Raw genomic sequence first — 16,245 nt, forward strand, 5'->3', positions numbered from 1 at the left:
TCCGAGCACTTTGGATGCCCCCTGTCTTTGTAGATCTTCCAGGCTTTCCTTTGACCCTGCCTGGGCACAGCCTTTGTTCTGCACCAAAAATACCTTTCCCCTCTTGTTTTCCTTTGAGCTTCAGCCTGAGCCCCTCTCCCTCCCTCTTGTGTTAGACAATAGCATTATAAGAGGGAGTTTGTGGCTTACTTAAGGGTAGAGGCACGACAGTAAGGGTTAGATAAGGAAATAATACCATACAATCCTCTTCTGGTATCACTGTCCATCCCACCATTATGGACCATTTTCTCTGGATCAGGTCTGGAAATGATCTCTAGGGGAGGTCAAGGGTCCAGGGCGTGGGGAAAGAGGGGAAGATCAACATTTCAGAGAAGGGGAGGCCCCCTTGTTGGGTGTGTGGCTTCATGATAGGAGATGAGGTGCTGCCCAGGGGGTTGCTAGTTTCAATTGGTGGCTAGTGAATTATTCATTTATCAACCACTGCACCCAGGCTGCCTGCCAGGAGAATGCCCTGTGACCCAGGGCTTTAAAAATGAATGTGTTCATTGATTCATTCCCTCAATTCACAGTCATAGGGTACCTATGACTTGCTAAGCCGACTCTTCACGTCGCAAAGGGCCCAGGGGAAAAGAAGGAGTTCGAGTTGCACTGTTTAACTGGCAAACACAGTGGGTGTGGAGGTGACAGGCAGGGACCAGAGGAAAGGGGGACACAATTTGGGTGTGTGCATGTGTGTACACACATGAACCTCTACATCAGTGGTGGGAGTGCCTGATGTGTGTGCATGCATATGTTTGTGTGTGACTGCATGGAGAGCATGTGGAGTGTGCATGGATGTGGGAAGCTAGGAGGCAGCAGCCTGATCCTCCAAGACCCACAGCTCCTTTAGGTGGGTGCTTCAGGCTCTCTGAGTTTCAGCCTCAGGCTCAGAAGAGGGTGAAAATGTCACAGGTGGGCACAGGTAACCAGGTTCTTGGTGATTACAGATAAAGAATACAACCGAACACACAGACAGTTTATAGCAGAAAGAGAGAAGCAGATTAAGCAATAGTGCACTCCACAGAACATAGGAATGGATCGGCTCTGAGCAGAGACTGACCCTCAGTGGCTGGAGGGATTCTATTCTTACAGGGTGGATACTTCCTGGCTAGTTTTGGCGGGGTTTTATTGCACATGTACAAATAGTTATATTGCTTTAAAGGTCATGTGGTCTCCCATGATTTTTCTTGATTGGTCACTGGAGAAGGGGGGTCCCACAATGTTAATTTATTATGATGCTATTATATTGAAGCAGGGGTTATGGAGGTGCATTCATGATTCATTCACCATGACTCAGTGCTTTCCCAGAAAAGCAGAAACAACAGGTCTTGGAACAAGGTCTTTGTCCTGTATCAGTGTCCTTTGTCTTAGCCCTGGGGCAACTCCGGAGTTAACTCCCTTGTGACTATCTCCTGCCTCAGCACTGCTCCCCACCCAGGGTCAGATACCAGCGATGGAGGGCTCAAGATATGACAGAGGCCAGCAGCACAGGAGCTGGGCATCCTGAGCCCTTCCACACACGTACACACGGGTTTCTCACACGCAGGGACTCAGCCCAGAAGGCCTGAGCCTTGCCTCAGACAGAGGAAGCTAGGGAGAGGGATGTGAGGCAGAAATTCCTTCACTGGGTGGAGCATGTGCAAAGACCCTGATCTGGGAGTCCATTTATCTTCAGGCAGCTACCCTAGGCCCTGCCACAAGTGTCAAAGTGGTGAGATTCAAGGCTGGCTCGTTGACAGGGAGACTCCACAAGGACCGACATGTCAGGCCAAGGCCTCAAGCTTTCTCCGAGGTGAAGGGGCTCAGGAAGGTGTTAGGCAAGGTGGGGCCCATTCAGCCTCACATGTTAGGAAGCTCGCTCACTCTGGTGGCTGATCTTGTGGGCTAAATAGTATTGCCCCTGAAGGTGTGTCCACGTTCTAATCTCTGGAACCTGTGAATGTGACCTTATTTGGCAAAAGGGTCTTTGCAGATGTGATGAATTTAAAGATCTTCAGATGAGGTCATCTTAGATTACCCTGGTGGGCCCCCAATACAGTAAGTGTCTTTATGTGAAAGTGGAGGCAGGTATGGGAGTGGTACAGCCATAAGCCAAGGGGGATGCCAGGGGCCACCAAAAGCTGGAAGAGGCAAGAAAGGGTCCTCCCCTGTTGCTTTCGGGTGGAGCATGGTTCTGCAGGCACCTAATTTCAGACTTCTGGCCTCCGGAACCGGGGAAGAATAAATCCCTGCTGTTGTAAGCCCCCCACCTTGTGGTCATTTGTTTCAGCAGCCACAGGAAACTAACAGAGCTGATGCAGAAAGAGCACTGGGAGGAGCTGGGTGGTGGTGGGGATCTGAGGAAGGGGACCAAGGCTGGGTGGGTGGAAGGTGACTTCGGGATCCTCACTAGGGTCCAGTCACCCAGGTAGAAAGGCTTGGGAACAGTGGCATTTGCCTCTCAACTTCCTAGCTGTCTCAAATCCTATTCAACTGTATTGGAATGACCTCAGAGAGCTTGGGAGTCCCTTTGGTGAGCTACAAATATCCCTAGTGCCTGACGCACAATTTCCTGTTTGTGCAAGACACTAATAAAACGCGGGATGGTTTTGTGAGTTGAATATTCATTCAGCAAACATTTATTAAGTTCCTACTCTGTGCCAGGCTGGAAAGGAGAGCAGTAACCAGATCCTAAAGGGATGCTGAGACAAACACCCCCGATGCCCTCGTTCTGTGCACAACATTTCCTCTGGGGCTCTTCTGAGTGTTCTGGGCATTACAGCAAACCTGGATTCGGGTTTTACGGACACTGACGCTGAACCACACGCCATCTCCTGTTGGGAGGCGCCCAAGGCTCAGCGTGAACTCCTGTGCGTGCCTTTCGCCCACGGCTTGGCAGATGCCGCCAACTCTCCCCGTCCTATGTATACTACGCTGGACCACCAGCCCACTGAGAAATCTTAGTGGGCCCCCCAGCTCAGGTGCCTGGGGGTGGCCTCGCAGTGGCCCCATAGGTTCCGGCTGCCTGGGCGGTGTGGGGGTTAGGGCGTGCAGCTCCCTAAGGTGGGGTATGTGGCCTTCGGGGATTGAGCAACTGTGGGTAGAGCTCCCAAGTGCGGGGCTTGAGGTTCCCAAGGCCAAGGCATGAGGCGTCTGAAGGCGGAGCGGTCTGTGTCCCACGGGGAAAAAGAAGGCTCCCGGAGGCGGAGCTTGCGTATTGTGGCGGCCCGGGAAAAGCCTCTGAGGCGCGTGGTTGGCAGCAACTCGTGCTTGCTATCAGCCAGCATCGGTTTCTGCGCCTGCGCCTGGGCCTGCGCCATCCAGCTCCACCCGCTGGCCCGTAGCGCGCAGCCGCGCGCTCACCCCGCCCCCCCCGTTGGGGGCGGGGGCGCGGGCCGACTCGGGCGGGGCGGGGCGGGGCGGGGCGGGGCGGCCGCGCCCGCCGCTAGGACCCCCCCCGGGGCCGGCCAGCGCGTGCTGGGGACTCTAGTCCTTATGGCCGGGGGGTCTGGGGCCTTTGGGCGGGGTCCCATGGAAAGCGTCGGTCTGGACTGCTATGGAGGGGGAGACGCGACACGGGGAGCCCAGGGGTGGGCTGCTCCCGAGGCAAGGGTGCACTTCCGTGTAACGAGGTTCATCATGGAGGCAGGTAACCGTGGCCGGGAAGAGACCGTTCCCTGAGCAAATGGGGCTTGGAGGCCATGGTGCTGCACTTTCACGGAGGCGGCCCTGGCCAGCCCTTGGGGGGCGGGGCCTGTGACCTGTGGCCAGCGTCGAGGGGCCCTGCTTGGCAGGGGAGGGGACTTAAAGGACTTGGAGCTGGCGCGGCTAGGTAGAGGGAAGAGATCGGGCCTGAAACGGGCCTCTGCCTTTCCGCACGCCGTGTGTATTAGGCTTTGTGCTGCGAGGCAGACGCGGTCATTGTCATTTCATGATCCGGCGCTCAGACCCAAAGAGACGGCATGGAAAGAAACTGGCTCTAGCTACAAGGTGGCCAAGTCGGGGTGCCTGCAGCTGGGTTGAGTGTACTGTACCTTTTGCCACACCTATCTGTAGCAACGGGGATGGGGACACTGTATAGCGCTTGGTTTCATGGAGCCTTTTTTTTTTAAGAAAAAAATATTTTAGAGAGATAGGAAAAGAGGGAGAGAAACAGCAATCGGCTGCATGTGCGCCAGATGGGGACTGAACCCACAACCCAGGCATGTGCCCTGAATGGGAACCAAACTGGTGACCTCTAGGTCTGCAGGCTGGCTCTCAGTCCACTGAGGCACACCAGCCAGGGCTCATAGAACCTTTTGAAGCACACTCTTGGTGAGGTTCAGGACAAGCCTTGTTGGAGAGGTCCCAGGGTGCATCTGGCATTTTCAACCCTGTCAGGGCGTCCACAGTGGTTTTGGATGCCCCTGGTTCCAAGGCAGGATATGAAACCAACCAGATTCCTGTAAAAACATTATTCATCTTAATCACCTGAGGGACAGTTAGTTACTTTTTGTTACTTTGTGTGCACTTTGAGGGAGAGGGGATTGGATGAGTCTGCTATCAAGTGAAGGGGAGCAGAGAGTTTGTGGAAATGATGCAGGCTCATATTTCTAAGAAGAGTTGCAGAGTGTATCAGGAAGGATGGTAATGTCCCCTCAAATGCTCCATCCATCTGCTCCGAGGGTCCATGTAAACCAGGGAAGCATGCTGCCCTTTGAGACTTTGCTGTATAAAATAAGACTTCCTGGGAGGTCAGATGCAGCAGTACTACTACCTTATGGACATCTCTGGGAATGAGGGGTCCCGTGTAGGAACTCTTGATGTAACAACTGAAGTTGAAACTTTGGAATGCTAAAAGCTCTTTAGGTATCACTTTTGAAGGGCTTCTTTATAAAACTTACTGTGCATACTTTTGCCCTCTGTGCTGGGATGAATACCGGTCCTCTAGAGATGTCCCCATTCTCAGCCTTGGAACCTGTGACTGTTACCTTATGTAGCAAAAGAGATTTGACAGATGGACTTAAGCATCTTGCTGTGGGGGAACTATTCTAGATTTCCCAGTGGGCCTGACACACCCTTATTTTGCTGTGTATAATGCACACTTTTTTGCCCGAATTTTTGAGGGAAAAATAAGGATGCTCATTATACATGGGTAGTACTAATTCCATAGCTAGATACATGTTTTTAATTCTTTTAAGTATTCGTTACATGTAATTTCTTATAGTATGTTTAAAAAGAAATACTAAAATTCCTTTATAATACAACAAACAAGTATCTAAATATAAATAAGTAAATAATTGAATTCAAAAATTAAAAGAAAAGCCTTTTTTTTTAATCCTGAAAATTTGGGCCAAGAACGTGGGTGCGCATTACACATAGGAATGCATTATACACGGCAAAATGTGGTAATCACATCCATCCTCAAAGAGGGAGGCAGGAAGAGGGGCAGGCAGAGGAGAGGCTGTTTGATGGTGGAAGCAGACTTAGAGGATGCTGCACTGCTGGCTTTCAAGAGACAAAGGGGCCATGAGCTACAGACTGCAAGTGTCTCTAGAAGCTGGAAAGGGCAAGGAAACAGATTCTCCCCTGGAGCCCCCAGAGGAAACCGGTCCTGCCAAGCACCTTGAGCTTAACTCTGTAAGACTCACTTTGGATTTCTGATCACCAGGATCGTGAGAGGGGAAAAAAAAGTGTCTTGTTTTAAGCCACCAAATTTGTGGTAAATTGTTAATGTAGCCTTAGGGAACTAATACACTTTTTCTTTTAAAAGATTTTCTTTCTTTATTTATTTATTGGAGAGGGGGAAGGGAGGGAGAAAGAGAGGGACAGAAACATCAATGTGTAGTTGCCCCATTGCCTCTTCCATGCTCTCAACTGAGGGCCTGGCCCGCAACCCAGACATGTGCCCTGACTGGGAATCGAACTGACAACTGTTTGATTTGCAGGGCAGTGCTCAACCTACTGAGCCACACCAGCCGGGGCCTAATTATATCTTCTTAGGTGGAAGATATTGAAGGTGATCTTAATGATGGTTGGTTGTTCTCCACTTTTTTTTTCAGTTTATTAGATGTCATTTGACCTTATTTTGTTAATCCTGGTCCTTGTGAATTTGTTTCAGTTCTGTGACCCATTGCAGTGATTTCCTTAGGATCTGTCTAGGGATGGAGTCGGGGATGGACCTTAAACCCTAAATCAAACCACTGTGCTCTGGTTTTTGAGTTCTGTTCACTTTTCAGTGTGTCAGTCTTCTGTGGGGCCTGGCTGGGGCTATTCTGTTTTGCCTGCACTTGCCTTTGGCAGGTACTCTGCTTGTTTTTTCTAGCCTGCAGACTAGGAAACCAGTGCTGAGTATAATCTTTAACTGTAACCTCAGGACTTGAGGTATCTGTTTGATGCTCAGAGGGCTTTTTTTGCTCCTGTCATCTTGGCAGGATTTCAGTGAGGTGAGCCTAGTTAAATGCTTGTTAAGCAGGAAGCAGGCACGCAACAGTGTGTGGTCCTTTGCAAGATATTGTGCGGAAGCTGAGATGCCAGGTGCTAACCAAGCAGTAATTTAAAGCTTCGCTTCACCTAGTGGGGTCTGCAGACCTGGAGCTTGGGTGTGACCTGGGGGCTGGGTAGAAGAGGAGAATTTGCAGAGCTATTGAAGTACTTAACGCACAAGCCACAGGTGCTTGTTAGCCCATTAGAGTATAAAAAGGCTTTCTCTAATCCCCTCAGGCAGGTAGGGGACTTGGTGAGAGACCCAGTAGTCAGTGCTAGCTAGGATGCAAGCTCTTGGTCTTGACTGAGCAGAGGTGTGCACCGTAGGGCCCAACTCAGCAGGTGTCCTCACAATTTAGGAGGGGATGAGTACTGGGTTGAGTTATCTCTTGCCTACTTTCTCTTGGTAGGTGTCAAGCTAGGGATGCAGTCCATTCCTGTCGCCACCGCCTGTGCCATTTACCATAAGTTCTTCTGCGAGATCAACCTGGATGCCTATGACCCCTACTTAATCGCCATGTCTTCCCTTTACTTGGCTGGCAAAGTGGAAGAGCAGCACCTGCGTACTCGTGACATCATCAATGTGTCCAACAGGTAACAGCTTCCTGGTCCATGCATTTGGGAAGACGTCCTGGTGTCCACCCAAAAGGGGGGGCAGAGAAGGGTCCCATGGTGCCCTGCCTTCCAGGCTCCAGCAGTCAAGCTTAGAAGGAAGCACCTGGGTGATCTTGAACCAGGGCTGGAAGCAGCAGCAGCAAAGGTGGGAATGAGCCTGGTATCAGAAGCGTGGAGGGAGAATCTGTGGGAAAGAAGCTTGGACCAGATTATGGGGAGCCTCAAAGACCAGATGGAATGGGGAGGGGGTGGGTATGAAGAAGTCCCTGGAGTCACGGTGTTGGGAGGGAGGGGTGTGTGGCTGGAGTAGAGGGAGCTGGGAGCTGGGAGAGATGTGTCGGAGAAGGTTCCTCTGGAGGCTTAGACAGGACAGAATACACCATTTGGGTTCTGTGGGCTCCGCAGCTCAGCCCATCATATGGGGTGGGGGCGGAGCCAGCTTGGCCTTTATCTTATTTAGATGGTGAGAGAAACCCAGTTAGAGTTGCTAAGGAGCTTCTCCAGCCCTGATGTTGGCACAGTGGTCCGTGGGTGGCACCCCTGGGCCCAAGAAACTGTGTTCCTGTTGGGGAAGGGTGCAGGGGTCCAGCCAGCCAGACGCGCTGCGTTGAGGCCTGTAGGAGAGTGATTTATGGAACGTTATTGACTAGTGGTGCATCATAGCCTTTCCAAGAACTCTAATCATTAGGAAAGAAAACGATTTTGTGCTGTTTTTCTTTTAATAGACAGGTAACAGCGAAAGCACTCCCCACCCCCGAAAAGCATGACAGGTTCATGGTGTACCTCAAAAGACTAAGAGTGAAACAGGAGAGGGAAGCGAGGGAGGGTGGCGGGAGTCCACCCATAATTGCCAGGGCCGCAGCAGGGAGGACTGACAGGAGAAGAAATTGGATGGATCGCTAATTAGACATGGGGCCCCAGGTGGGGTTCTGTGGGAACTGGAAAACAAGTAATGAGCTAGGAAGGATGAGTCATCAGCAGAGAGTTTTGATTACTTGCGTGTGAATTTTGTACATCTCGGTTGGCGATCCTGCAAAGGGGAGAGTGTTGCAGACATGTATGGTGTAAAAAAAAAAAAGGACAGAATGATCTGGAAAGACGGAAAGACAGTCTGGGAAATACTAAGCTGAAATACATTCACTCTCCTGTACACATCATCCCCATGATATTTGAAGACCTTCCTTGTGCCCAGAGCGAGAACCCTGGGCATTGCCATCCCGGGTGCTAAAAACTGTCCCTGATGCCAGGCTGGCTGTAACAGGAAACATAGCTGACGCGGCCTGCCAGAGCTTCCAGTGCCTCTGGAGCAATTGCAAAGAGCCTGTCCTTACAGTGTCCTGCTGAGTGATATGGGACTAAAACTAGAAGTTGGCTTCTTTCCTCCGTCAGTTATTGTCTTTATTCTGTACACTAGACATATAGATGAAGAATGATTTGTAAAAACACAAGTAGAGCCCTGACTGGATGGCTCAGTTGGTTGGAGTGTTGTCCTGTACACCAGATGGTTGCAGGCTCCATCCCTGGTCAGTGGGGGCCAGAGGGTGTGAATTAATGGGAGGCAACAGAGGCAACAGATTGATGTTTCTCTCACATGCTGGTGGTCTCGCTCCCTCCTCCTCCTCCCCACTTTTCCCCTCCCCCTCCTCTATACTGCCTCCCTCCCTCTCCTCCTCCCTCTCTCCCCTCTCCCTCTCTCTTCCTCTCCTCTCCCTCTAAAATCAACATATCCTTGGTGAGGATTTTTTTTTAAAAGAGTAGAATGACACTATGTTAATTGTACTGCAGAAGGACATTGGGGCTTATATCTGGACATCAGGTGACTTCAGGGGTTCCTCAAGGCCACCCGTCTGGCTGCCGTGAGCATCGCCGTTTCTCTGTGCAGGTACTTCCACCCAGGCAGTGAGCCCTTGGAGTTGGACTCCCGGTTCTGGGTGCTTCGGGACAGCATCGTACAGTGTGAGCTCCTTGTGCTGAGGGTGCTGCGTTTCCAAGTCTCCTTTCAGCACCCGCACAAGGTATGAACCTCTTTGTTCTTTATACCAAAGGTGCACCCATCCGATCTCTGAGAGCATGTGGGGGACATAGGAAGAGCAGGGTCACAGCTGGACAACCAGGCGGCACACAGTGACTGGCTCAGGTGGCCTCTCCTGTCCCATTCTCAGAGTTTTCTCAGCTTCTGCCTTTCTGCCTGCTCAGCTGTGGCCACAGGTCGGGATCCATGTGAGCCCCTGAAGCCCTCGCAGATCCTGTGACCCGCATAGATTCTGTGCGCAGTGAGCCGTGGGGAAACACGGCTGGTTTCGTGACCTGCCAGAGTTTCTGTCCCTGAGAGTTGCTGCTCTGTCTTGGAGCTTGCATCCAGTTCAGTTTTGCTTAGAATTAGAAACCCATGAGAAAAGCCGGGTCACTCAAGTGAAATAGCACACTCTTGACTGCTAGGACCGCGAAAGTCCCAACAGAAGCGCTGTCTCACATAGCTGCAAAAGGGACCCATTAAACCCTAAGGCACTTGGAAATTGTGACCTGCGGGGGTGGGGGGGGAGGTTGTGAAGCTCTCTGCCAGGATTATTACTTCTTTTTAATTGCATTTTCATTGAGGCAAGTGTAGATGTACAAGCAGTTGGGGAAAGTAACAATGACATCTCGTTTAAGAGGGAGACTTTGCCCAGTCTCCCTGAATGGAAACATTTTGTAAAGTTGATACGATGTAGCTGCTGGGGCGTGGCGGTGTGGCTACAGTGTCCCCGGTTCATGGGGTACTTGGGCATGACTTGTACGGTGCTAGTGCCATACGAAATAATTTTATGGCTTGTGAGCCATGGTGGCATCTCAGTTAACTATAAAACAACTCCAGCACCGCAGGGGCCCCTCATGTTGCCCTTTTCACAATGTCACCCCTCCCTTCCAAACCACCAACATGCTCCTGGAAACCCCCGGCAGAGATTTCGAAGGCGATTTTAAAACAGTTGCATGTCCCTGTGCTGGCTCGATGCAGGGGCAAGGCAGGAGGGCCCTGGCTCTGTGGGGCAGTCACGCAGCAGAGTCTGGGGAAGGACAGCACACACCCGGAGTGGGGCCTTTCCCTTCCGTAGGGCTTAGGACAGGCATAAAGCAGAGGGTGAATCCCCTCCTCCACATGTGCTGGAGCCCCATGCACGAGTGTTCACACCTGTCAAGTAGGCTTATTAGTATGTTCAGTTGATCAGGAGATTCACACAAAGCAGCTGTCTTCCCAGGCAGACAGCTGAGCTGGAAGGTCATTCGTGAAGTGTTTACAGCCATCAGTGCTATTGCAAAATGCAGTCACCTGGCTCTGATTCTCCTGAAAGCAGGCGCCCTAGTACCGGCTGGCCCCCAGCCTGAGCCTGGGCACACGGCACCGTGTTCTGTTCTTCAGATAAGGACGCTCTTCCTGGAGCTTATGTTTGGGGAGGGGCAGAGTGATTGCTGACAGTGGCCAGTGCAGGACCATGTGGTGGAGAGGGATTTCCATGGGGGTGGCCATCAAGAGTGGCCCAGGTGGGGATCAGGAGCAGGGCATGGAGGACAAGAGTAGGTGGGCACATAGGGATTGGGGCAGGAACAGAGATGGTTTCAGGCACAGGGAGTGAGTGCAGGGCCCAGAAGAGGAGAGAACCTGGTACAATCAAACCCAGTGAGGGGGAGTAGGGTGTGGGCGATGAGGCTGAGAGGGGGGCTGGGCTTGGGTGCCAGCGGAAGGCACTGGGGCTTTTTTCTAAGTGATACAGGGCACCATTGGAGGGTTCGAATGGGAGGTAACTGGATTCAATCTGTGTTTTATACACATCAAGACAGTTTATGGTAGAGTGGCTGGCAGGCAGAGGAACCGCCGTGCCTCCCAGTGAGGAGGCGGGTGACTAGGGGCCAGAGCCCTGAAAGCCACCTGGCTGACTGGCTTGTCTTTGCAGTACCTGCTCCACTACCTGATTTCCCTCAAGAACTGGCTGAATCGTTACAGCTGGCAGCGGACCCCCATCTCCGTCACGGCCTGGGCCCTGCTGCGGGACAGCTACCACGGCGGGCTGTGCCTTCGGTTCCGGGCTCAGCACATAGCTGTGGCAGTGCTCCATCTGGCCCTGCAGGTGTATGGGGTTGAGGTGCCCGCCGAGGCGGAGGCTGAGAAGCCGTGGTGGCAGGTGAGGTGATGCTCAGTACACTGGCATGTGTCCCCTTCCTTTGCCTAAGGACCTTCACAAGTCTCTGTACCTGGGTGTTCATGTTCCTTTCTAGTAATAAAACCATAAGAGAGGTGAGGGCTTCTTGGGAATATCGCAGCTTGAAAATACCCTGTAATTTCGAAGTCTGAGGCAGAGATTCTCCCCCTTGGCATTGTGGACACTTGGGGCTGGGTCATTCTCTGCGGCGGGGCATCCTGGGCAGTGTAGGGTATGGAGCACCGTCACTCCACCCACTCAGAGCCAGGGGCAGCTTCCCCGCCAGTCATGACAACCAAACTTGTCTCTTGATATTGCCGAGTGTCCCAGGGTAGGGGTCCCCTCCCAGCTGAGACCTGCTGAGCTCAGACCGACACTTTTATTGAATTGAGTGGGAGCTTGGCATAGTTCAGACAGTAATAAACCTGGTTTCACACAAGAAGTATAGAGGGCGCTCTAAAAAGATGGGTGGATGATAGATAGCTACATAGATGGTAGAGATAGGCAGGTAGGTAGGTAGGTAGGTAGAAGATGGATGAATGGATACCTTAGATGATAGGTAGGTAGATGGATGATAAATGGGTGGGTGGATGAATAGGTTAGGTGGATGATAGGTAGGTGGAGAGAGATGAGACTGACGATTGATAAATTCCTGTCTCCCCAAGACCTACAGAATCCACAGTGATGTTCGTAGATACTGAGTTGAAACCTGTCCATCAGAAGGGCTGTGCTCAAGGACTTCTGCAGTCTTGTCAGATGTTCCCTGGGAAGTCCCATTGTTTCAAAATGGGATTTTGAGATCATTTTGTTTTTTTCTTTCCCATACTCGAAGTTTGCCATTCCTTTCTTCATGAAACGTTATTGCTTCGCCTTGTCCTAGAATGAGGTTCTTTTGTAAGCAGGATTTCAGGTAACTGAAGGTCTCTCCTTTTGGTACATCCCCCGTCCTCCACAAACCCACAGTGACCAGAAACTTTCTAAATGTGTCATCGATTTCCCTGAAGGGAATGTGCCCCGTGGGTGCCTTCCTGGGCCTGCCCCTCACTGCCTCTCCCCTCCTGCAGCTCTTGGCTTATATGGTGCCTTCGCCTTTCCTGACACTCCCTCCCCCTGGTCTGCTTGCCTCCCATGGGAGACCACAGCCTTCCCTGCCCTTTGCTCTGCCGGCCTTTATTGTCTGTCTGGTCTCCCCTGCCCCCCCCCCACTTGCCAGACTGTAAGCACCTGGAGGCCAGGGGTCTTCTCTGCTTGACCAACTGCCCCATACCCAGTGCCTACACCTGGCATATAGTAGGTGCTCACATATGTGAAGAAATGCATCCATACCCGGGTCTTGGGCTACATGAATCCCCCAGCAGCATGGGGATGAAAGGGCATCTGTGTGGACAGAATTATTGCTCCGTGCTGGGGCTTCTTAGGGAGCTCCGGATCATGTGCCTGCAGTGCCTCTGCTCTGCTGGGGCTGCCACTTGCTGGCCCTGCTCTCCGAGGCCATCTGGTGGACATAGAGTCCCCAGTCCATTGGGTGCTTGGATCCACAGTGTCGTCACTGGTTTCCCATTGTCCCTGCGGGTTGTCCTCTGTGTCTGCCTTCTCTTCGCTTGCTCCTGAACTTAACAGGGCGCCACTGTATTACCTGTGCTCCACACTCTCAGCCCTCACGAGATCAGAGCACCAGGAAGCAGCACCACCATGAGCTTGTTTTCTGGGCACCACCGACCTAACCAGTACTCTCACAACTGGGAAGAAGGGCTTCTTTGGGGGGTGGTGTGCTCACGTTTACTCAGCTCTTCACCTTTTCTGGATGGCTCTGGGCCCTTGGCACTGGTAGCATCTAGAATCCGGACACCTTTTGAACTCATGAGCGGTGAAGGCTGGCTCCCAAATGATGTCTCGCCTGCCCGGTCCTGGAACACTTATGTCTGATTTGCAAAACACTTTCCCTGCTTGCGTGCTCTCTGCCCGCCACTGTTTGCTGCAACTGCTTGTCATCACTTGTCTGCTGTGGGCTGGGGCTCCACTATGCTGGTCAGGAGACCTAGCAAAGCTTGACACGTTTCCCCGCTGCTAGCCTGCCAGCACTCGAGTGTGTGAGTTGCAGCAGGCCTTTGCGCCAAGCCTTGTTGAGCCTCTGGGTCCATGAGGCACTGCCTCTAACTCAGTAGCATGTTGTAGAGTGTGTCAGTTTCTGTCCTCTAATGCTGAATACTATTCCATGGTCTGGATGGACCACGTTGTGTTTGTCCAGCCCTATATGGAGTGACACCTGGGTTGCTTGCAGTTTTTGGCCGAAACTACTTTTAATGGTCACTTCTCAGTTTGGGGTCTCCAGGAGCACAGAGGTAGTGGACAAAGACAAGCCCATATTTCTGAGGTATTTGTTTTTCACCCGGAGCCCAGGGCGAGACAGACAGCCTTCCTCAGCCAGGGCTCAGGGGGTGTTCAGGTCACTGTTTCCCACGTGAGGTGGTAGCCTGTGGAGGGTCCTATGAGGACTTTGGAGGGGGTGGATTCAAGTCCAGTTTTTGTCCTGGCTCAGCCCCAGGCCTGACCCTCATGGCACCTTGGTTCCCCAGGCAGCAACCCCGTGGCCCAGGGTGGACACAGCATCCAACCAAGGTCTCTTTGTGTTGCTTGCTTTTTATTTCCCATGTCATCAGGAGCCCCCAAGAACGCCCCCAGGCTCCATGCTTGGCTAGGAGGACTCACAGAACTCAGAAAAGCCGTTATACTTGTGGCGATGGTTGTTAGGGTTAATTATAGTGAAAGGTGTGTGTAGGGCGGGTCCAGGAGAGACCAGGAGCAAGCTTCCAGGTCCCCCGCCAGTGGAGTTGTGCAGACAGCACAGTGTCTCTCAGCAATGATGTGTGACAACGTGCACAGAGGGCTACCACCAGGGAAGCCCCCCTGAGCAGTGGTGCCCAGGGACTTTACTGGGAGTCGGCCCTGCAGTCCTGCAGCGGCCACGTGGCTGACCTCAGCCACTCAGTCTGCAGCCCCTGCAGGTCAAACTCATATGTTCTCTCCAAGCCCCCAGCAGAGCGCAGTCTGTTGTCAGCACAGACTACCTGGCAGGGCCCTTGTGCCGGGGGCCTAGAATTCCCCTCCCAGGAGCCAGGCAAGGGCCAGACCTTCCTTGGGATCATTCAGAGTCAGCCCTGAGCTGCACACTACTCTTGGTTTGGGCCCCTGGGGACTCATCTTACAAGTTTATAATCTCTCTGGCACAGTCAAGAGGATCTTTTGTCCAGACTATAGAGCCAGATCCATGTGTTCCCCATGGGCCAGCCTAGGGTGGGGTGGGGTCAAGGTGATCTAGCATGTTTATTTCTTGAAATGGATTCCTGCCCCTTTCTCTCCCAAGATTCCTAGAGATCTCCAAGCTGAGAGAGGCCAGGCGGAGGTTGTGGGGAGGCAGGCGCCTGTGCTCTTGGCCCACCTCTATTGCCAACTCCCTGGGTAACCCAAGGCAAGCCCCCTATCCTGTCTGGGTCAGATGATGACCCAGGCCTCTTCCACCTGGAATGTTCTGTGATCTGCTTTGCGATCGACCTTGGCAGGCTGGAACTGGACTGGCATTGCAGAGAGCCATCGTCATTTTCCAATAGTGAAGTCCTCATGCCGTTCCCCCCACGTCCCCCGCCATGCAGTGTGATTTGCACTTAGCGGTGGGAGCCTTGTGTGACACAGAGGGAGTCTAATCGGAACCTGTTTCCTTCTCCTTTCTAGGTGTTCAGTGACGACCTCACCAAGCCAACCATTGATAACATTGTGTGCGATCTCATTCAGATTTACACCATGGACACGGAGATCCCCTAAGGTCCAGGTGCAGGCCTGCCCAAAGAGAGGCCTGAGGTGCTCAGTTGCCAGGGGACGGTGCCACCACATTGCCATCATGGCCAGTGCCCAGAGGACTGGCTGGGAGAACTGGTTTCCTGCTGCCGGAGATGGGCTGGTGAAGGCAATGGCATGTTGCCATGTTGAGCCTAATGCCATGACTGTCCCCGGCAGCCATGGTCCTGACAGTGACAGGAGCTGTACCCCTAGCAGGCAGGCGTGTGCTGTGTGGGGCGGCTCCGAGGCACCCCTGTCTGCCTTTGTCCTTGGAGAGGACACAGACTGCCGTCGAGATTTGGAATCATTGGAAGGAACATCAAAGAACAGATGGCACAGTACTTTGGGGGATATTTTTTAAAGGCCAGATTTATAGAAGGTATAAATAGATGAAGTTTTATTTTGTTTAATAAAAGATGATGCAAATGAATGGACACACCCTGACTTTGCTTTGTAGCCAGCGCTGCCCTGGGGTGTTTCTGGGTGCTGTCCGGACTCTGTTTCTCCTTCCATGCTCTGCTGTCCACGTGGGACTGCACCTTGTGCTCCCAAGACGTTTCTGGGGAAGGCCCTCTGTCACTTCTTCAGGGCATGACGGCACAGCACGGGCCCGTGTCGTGGCGGTGTCTTCTGAGGAAGCCCACATGTCATCACTGCTCCACCACTGGCACATTTGCAGGGCTTGGCGATCATCCTGCCCGGGTGAGAGCATATGTTTTGGAGGGGGGGGGTTAGGCATTATTGTGCGGGTTCGAAACACAAAGATCTGACCAAAATGTAATTAGGAAGTAATACATTTAAAAAAACATTTTATTTATTGGTTGGGGGGAGGGAGATCAATTTCTTGTTCCACCACCTCAGTGGTGGACCCTTGTATGTGTCCTGACTGCGGATGGAATCCACAGCCGTGGCACATGCAGATGACGTTCTAACCACGTGAGCCACCCGGCCAGGGCAGGAGCAATAAACGTTTAGTGTTGAGGTACTGAGTTTGAATGGGAAATGTAGAGAATTTCAGAGCCATGGCACCCCCGTCTCCAACTCCCACTCAGAAGGCACTTCGTGAAGGACTGCTCTTGGGTGAGTCAGGGAAGCAGACCAGCCTGGGTTCTGATCCCTGTGAACCCCCACTGGGCTC

The 16,245-nt window shown here is 52.4% G+C and overlaps 1 protein-coding gene across 1 annotated transcript; it reads left to right on the forward strand.

The window, feature by feature from the left end:
- Positions 1-3,452: 3,452 nt before the first annotated feature.
- CCNQ (cyclin Q) lies at positions 3,453-15,537 on the forward strand. Its single transcript, XM_037150892.2, has 5 exons — positions 3,453-3,667; positions 6,894-7,077; positions 8,981-9,113; positions 11,028-11,255; positions 15,003-15,537. Exons 1-5 carry the CDS (start codon positions 3,514-3,516, stop codon positions 15,090-15,092), a joined length of 789 nt encoding a protein of 262 aa, XP_037006787.1. The 5' UTR covers positions 3,453-3,513; the 3' UTR covers positions 15,093-15,537.
- The last annotated feature ends 708 nt before the right edge of the window (positions 15,538-16,245 follow it).

The sequence above is a fragment of the Artibeus jamaicensis genome, unplaced genomic scaffold, assembly GCF_021234435.1.
Source record: "Artibeus jamaicensis isolate MK-2021 breed Jamaican fruit bat unplaced genomic scaffold, CSHL_Jam_final contig_1417, whole genome shotgun sequence".
Taxonomy (NCBI): Eukaryota; Metazoa; Chordata; class Mammalia; order Chiroptera; family Phyllostomidae; genus Artibeus; species Artibeus jamaicensis.

Coding starts and splice junctions, on each gene's coding strand:
- CCNQ (XM_037150892.2), top strand. CDS start 3,514: ATGGCCGGGGGGTCTGGGGCCTTTGGGCGGGGTCCCATGGAAAGCGTC. Junction 7,078..8,980: donor ATCATCAATGTGTCCAACAG/GTAACAGCTTCC, acceptor TTCTCTGTGCAG/GTACTTCCACCCAGGCAGTG. Junction 9,114..11,027: donor CCTTTCAGCACCCGCACAAG/GTATGAACCTCT, acceptor TTGTCTTTGCAG/TACCTGCTCCACTACCTGAT.